The sequence below is a fragment of the Salvia hispanica genome, chromosome 6, assembly GCF_029641045.1.
Source record: "Salvia hispanica isolate PSC_SH4W2 chromosome 6, Shi_PSC_v1, whole genome shotgun sequence".
NCBI classification, from domain to species: Eukaryota; Viridiplantae; Streptophyta; class Magnoliopsida; order Lamiales; family Lamiaceae; genus Salvia; species Salvia hispanica.
The window spans coordinates 18,150,184-18,156,183 of NC_142697.1; the positions used below are offsets into that span (position 1 = coordinate 18,150,184).

The 6,000-nt window shown below is 35.0% G+C and overlaps 1 protein-coding gene across 1 annotated transcript; it reads right to left on the bottom strand.

Moving 5' to 3' along the window:
- Window positions 1-1,822: 1,822 nt before the first annotated feature.
- Window positions 1,823-3,821, bottom strand: LOC125204944 (uncharacterized). Its single transcript, XM_048103716.2, has one exon. It carries the CDS (start codon window positions 3,803-3,805, stop codon window positions 1,991-1,993), a length of 1,815 nt encoding a protein of 604 aa, XP_047959673.1. The 5' UTR covers window positions 3,806-3,821; the 3' UTR covers window positions 1,823-1,990.
- Window positions 3,822-6,000: the final 2,179 nt, after the last annotated feature.

Consider the following 6,000-nt stretch of genomic DNA (forward strand, 5'->3'; position numbering starts at 1 on the left):
GTAAATAAATAGATGAATATAAATATACTACTTTTGGTAAAAGAGCAAGAACCCTAAAGAATTTTTTATGCAAGCAATGAGGAAGTGAGTAAGTGAGTAAAAAGAATGCAAATAACACGCACTATTTATAGACAAAAAAATAAAGCAATGTCTAGACATTAACCAATTAGCGGCCATAAATTTATTAGTGGTTAATATTGCAATTTATTAGTGGTGAAAATTTTGAATTCAAAATTGAATTCCAATGGTTACTCATAATGCAGCGGTTTCTGCAATAGTTTTATGAGCACCTAAATATTGTAATCATATACTAATAATGTAATTGATTAGGTGTGCAGCGGTTTCTCATAATGCAACGGTTAATTCATGGGATTTCTCATTATGCAACGGTTACTGAATTTATGGGGTTTATAATTTCAATGCAAATATCCAACTTTTTACCCTACATTTGTTAATATTTAAATTTGTACCCAAAATTCATAAAAATTCAAAATAAGGCTAAAACTCGCCTTTTATATATGTATAGATAACATATCCCTATAAACACTAAAATCTATCGTATTTGAGAGTATAAAGTTATTGCATTCACGATATAAATTAGTTCTTTGGGATCCAAACCTTGGTACTTACTATACTCATCCGACAAGTAGATTTTTGAGATTCAATGAGGAATTTTCTGTATTCATGTTAGTATCTCATAGAATTAATATTGTGAACTTCTTTCGCAGTTCTATATCTAATAACAGATCATTCAGATTCAATATGCGTGTTATCGTATAACTTATGTCAGGGATATATCAAGATCTTCCATTCTTGATGATCTCATAGGATGACTTCTAAAACTTTACAAGTTCCTTCACGAAATTAAATCAGATCTAGAACATGGAATCACTAAATAATGAACGGCTAAAAATATTTTTTAATACAAATAAGGATGTTAATTTGTGTTTCTAAATATACCTACCACGGACGCTAAAAAAACGTCCTCATTATTGGTGTCTTCATTATTCCCTACAGTGCAGCCAAGACCGACCCTCGTGCAATAAAGATGTCGTCTTGTAGACGCGTCGCATCTTACAAGCGAGTGAAAGTGGCCATGGATCACTTGATAAGATTGAGAGACCGTGCTAGTGCGGGTCCGACTACGGAAACAGCATCATTTGGCGGAAATTGGCGAGTAGAACCTCATGGCGCACGTCAGATGGGATTTCGTACGACTAGAGTCACCATATGTTGTTTTCACAAGGGAAGAGTAGAAATGTAACTATAGTCACGTTTTGGGCTTTACGAAATCATATGTAGGGTTTTTCACCATTGGTTGAGCTTTCTATTTTAGTATGACATTTATTATACATAATCCTTCAATCAAAAATACGCAATCAGCTTTATTAGGACAATGGTAATATGTATTTGAAAATTGGATAACATTTTTATGTGTGATTTCAGAGTTGCCTAATTTATATGCCAAATACAATAATTATAAAAGAATGAAAAATGTAGGAGATAGATGAAATATCATCTGTTTTTCTAATCTAAATAACATCTCTTTATAGATGAAACGATGAAATGAAAAAGAAGATTGATAGAGTCTAAAATAGCTTCAAATAAGTTTATATGTTTTTTAATGGTCAAATCATGGTAATGATAATTCTTGCATTATATTAAGCGTTTTGTTCTACTTACAATAAGGTACTCTTAACCAACTTAGTCAACATTTTAAGATTGCAAGGTATAACCATTCAATAACAATAGATATATAGTATTAACCGCGTAAATTTAAAGCAGTCATCCGACATGGGTGCTCATAATTCATAAAAAAAAAAACAATTTTTCATTAGAACTAAAATTACATAATGCAAAGATACATAAATAATCAAATTCACTCATCATTGACACATCCCATGCAGAAACAAACAACCATGAGATGTTGAAGACAATCAAATCCGCACGAACTCAAATTTGAATATGAAATTGCAATGCAGACACTGTTTTAGTATTCCTTAGGAGGAGGGGGTGAATTGTAGTAGTATGGAGGAGGTGGAGATTTGTAAGTGTATTCAGGTTGTTCTATGTGTTCTGGAGGTGGTGGTGACTTGTATTGGGACGATGGTGGTGGAGGCGAACTGTAGGAGTACTTCTTTGGAGGAGGTGGAGATTTGTAGGTATATTCAGGATGCTCTACGTGTTTGGGAGGTGGTGGTGACTTATACTGGTACGATGGTGGTGGAGGTGAACTGTAGGTATACTTCTTTGGCGGAGGTGGAGATTTGTAGGTGTATTCAGGGTGCTCTACATGTTTTGGAGGTGGTGGTGACTTGTAATGGTACGATGGTGGCGGAGGTGGAGATTTGTAGGTGTATTCGGGATGCTCTACGTGTTTTGGAGGTGGTGGTGACTTATAATGGTACGATGGTGGCGGAGGTGAGCTATAGGAGTACTTCTTTGGCGGAGGTGGAGATTTGTAGGTGTATTCGGGATGCTCTACGTGTTTTGGAGGTGGTGGTGACTTGTAATGGTACGATGGTGGCGGAGGTGAGCTATAGGAGTACTTCTTTGGCGGAGGTGGAGATTTGTAGGTGTATTCGGGATGCTCTACGTGTTTTGGAGGTGGTGGTGACTTGTACTGGTATGATGGTGGTGGAGGTGAACTGTAGGTGTACTTCTTTGGCGGAGGTGGAGATTTGTAGGTGTATTCGGGATGCTCTATGTGTTTTGGAGGTGGTGGTGACTTGTACTGGTACGATGGTGGCGGAGGCGAGCTGTAGGAGTACTTCTTTGGCGGAGGTGGAGATTTGTAGGTGTATTCAGGATGCTCTACGTGTTTTGGAGGTGGTGGTGACTTGTACTGGTATGATGGTGGTGGAGGTGAACTGTAGGTGTACTTCTTTGGCGGAGGTGGAGATTTGTAGGTGTATTCAGGATGCTCTATGTGTTTTGGAGGTGGTGGTGACTTGTACTGGTACGATGGTGGCGGAGGCGAGCTGTAGGAGTACTTCTTTGGCGGAGGTGGAGATTTGTAGGTGTATTCGGGATGCTCTACGTGTTTTGGAGGTGGTGGTGACTTGTAATGGTACGATGGTGGCGGAGGTGAGCTATAGGAGTACTTCTTTGGCGGAGGTGGAGATTTGTAGGTGTATTCGGGATGCTCTACGTGTTTTGGAGGTGGTGGTGACTTGTAATGGTACGATGGCGGTGGAGGCGAGCTGTAAGTGTACTTCTTTGGGGGAGGTGGAGATTTGTAGGTGTATTCGGGATGCTCTATGTGTTTGGGAGGTGGTGGTGATTTATACTGGTACGATGGTGGTGGAGGTGAACTGTAGGTGTATTTCTTTGGCGGTGGTGGAGATTTGTAGGTGTATTCAGGGTGCTCTACATGTTTTGGAGGTGGTGGTGACTTGTACTGGTACGATGGTGGCGGAGGCGAGCTATAAGAGTACTTCTTTGGCGGAGGTGGAGATTTGTAGGTGTATTTAGGATGCTCTACTTGTTTTGGAGGTGGTGGTGACTTGTACTGGTATGATGGTGGTGGAGGCGAGCTGTAGGTGTACTTCTTTGGCGGAGGTGGAGATTTGTAGGTGTATTCAGGATGCTCTACATGTTTTGGGGGTGGTGGTGACTTATATTGGTATGGTGGTGGTGGAGGCGAGCTATAGGTGTACTTCTTTGGCGGAGGTGGAGATTTGTAGGTGTATTCGGGATGCTCCACGTATTTTGGTGGTGGTGGTGATGAATAAATGTAAGGCTTATAAGCTGATGCACGAGAGACAATGATAGAAAGTAATATTGTGCAAACGAAAAATGGCATTTGCTTTACTTTTTTGTGTTTCTCCATATTTAGTGTTGGTTTCTTCTGTGTTTGATGATAGAATTAATATTGCATATATATATATATATATATATTGGTTAATCTTTAAAATAAACTCAATTATCTAGTTGTATGCATCATAATTAGTGGGCGACTACTTCTATATATTTTTAGTTAATTAATCCATGAATCTGCCATGCCATATATAATTAGATTCCTATTATGACACTGCTTGCACTACACATCTATGTTCAAAGGACACAAACAATTTTAGAATAAAAAAGTTTGTATTAAAATTTTTTTTTGCATAAAATGTGATATTATATATGCCTACTTGCATTATTTAATTATTAAATTGAGTTTACAAATTAAAGGGATATCAGGGGCGGCAATAGACATTTTTGCAGGACAAGTTACCCACTAAATTGCACGTAAATTAATTTGTTAATTATTTGGATAACTATTTTTTTAATTATAATTTGGACGTTTGCTTTCTTAAAACTTTGTAAACGGCAAGAGACAATTTAAAAAAAACTGAAGGTCTAGGGGTGGCAAATTGTGCATGTTGGGTTGTCAACCTATTAACGATCCGACCTAATAAAGATAAACACGAACAAGACCTGTTAAGAAAACACTAAACCCGAACATGAATCCGACCTGCTACCTTCAAACCCGAACTCGACACGAACTCATTAACGACACGAACCACGTTGGGTCAACACAACTCGATAAGTAATTTAAGTATTAACAAATTCAGACTTTAGAAATCAAAATTCACATTTCACTCAAATTCTAAAATAATAAAAATTAATAATATTATAAAATTATTTCTTGACAGGTAACCCGAACTCGACACGAAATTTTCGTGTTCTTACCGGGTCGACCCAATAAAGACATGAACCCAATAAGTTTTGACCCAAACTCATTAATTTCAAGCAAATTCTTATCGGGTTATGGTATCGTGTCAAAATTACCAATTAAAGATCCGTCGTAGCATGATTTTATAAAAGAAGTTCTAGAAATAAATAAATATTTGAAATGTATGACTTGTATAAACCAAACTAGTTAATGGAAATGAAAATTAAGATGAAATATTATACCAAGAGGAATGATTAGCGTTGTTCGTTACAACTTATATATTTAGTTTGCTTCTAATATATTAAAAAATGTTATTGAAATTTTTAACTTTTTCCAAAATTTATAAAAATCAAAGCTTGATTTGTTATTTTATTAACTTATTTGAAATTGAAACGAGCAAATCGAGCTTTGATTTTTATGAATTTTGTGAAATTAGAAATTTCAACATTTTTTAATGTATTAGAATTAAAATAAATATATAAATCGAAACGAACAGTGTTAAACGTGCGTCAAATGGGAGTGGTGCTCACATAAGATATGTAGCACATCATTCCTCCGCATAGTCATGCAATATATATAACGAAAGTTTGAATTAAATGATATTTTGAGAGTAAAAATACATTGATTTTATTGCAAACCACGACGAACAATAGAAAGATAGCATAGTTCAATTACTTATCACATTGAAAAACAACGTTCAACAAATAAAATTCATTAACTCAATTAAAAATTTATTCAATAACTAAATAGTAAATATGGACTTAACAATAGTATATAAATGCTAAATATTTAATGTGAATTCCAAATTAATATTAATATTAAATTTATTATTGTTACTGAAACAATAATAACAAATTACTATTACAATTTATTTAATCTAATTAATAAGTTTATTCCCTAATTTGTACTATCAATTTCAAATTAATGTAAAACATACATTTACTATTATTACTCATGGGGAGTGATCAATTGCTAACTCATCATTTAATTGCTAACTACAACTAATTTAAAGCCATAGGATTTGAGAAAACGTGTGGTCTACAATTTGCCACGTGTAATTTTCGTTTTTATTAATAAAATCAAAAAAGATAAAATAAAACGCCAAATTAGGGTTTTAGATGAAAATGTCAATATAGTGTTTCGGAAATATCAACACAATGCTCTGAGAATGTCAACACGATGCTTTAAGAATGTTAACCCATTGCTTATATTGACATTCTACATGTATTATATTGACATATTTTATATAGTATGTTGACATTTCTGCTTTACAAAAAAATTGAAAAATTTTTGAATTTTTTTTCAAATTTTGACGTCGGAACATATGCATATATGAT

Coding starts and splice junctions, on each gene's coding strand:
- LOC125204944 (XM_048103716.2), bottom strand. CDS start 3,805: ATGCCATTTTTCGTTTGCACAATATTACTTTCTATCATTGTCTCTCGT.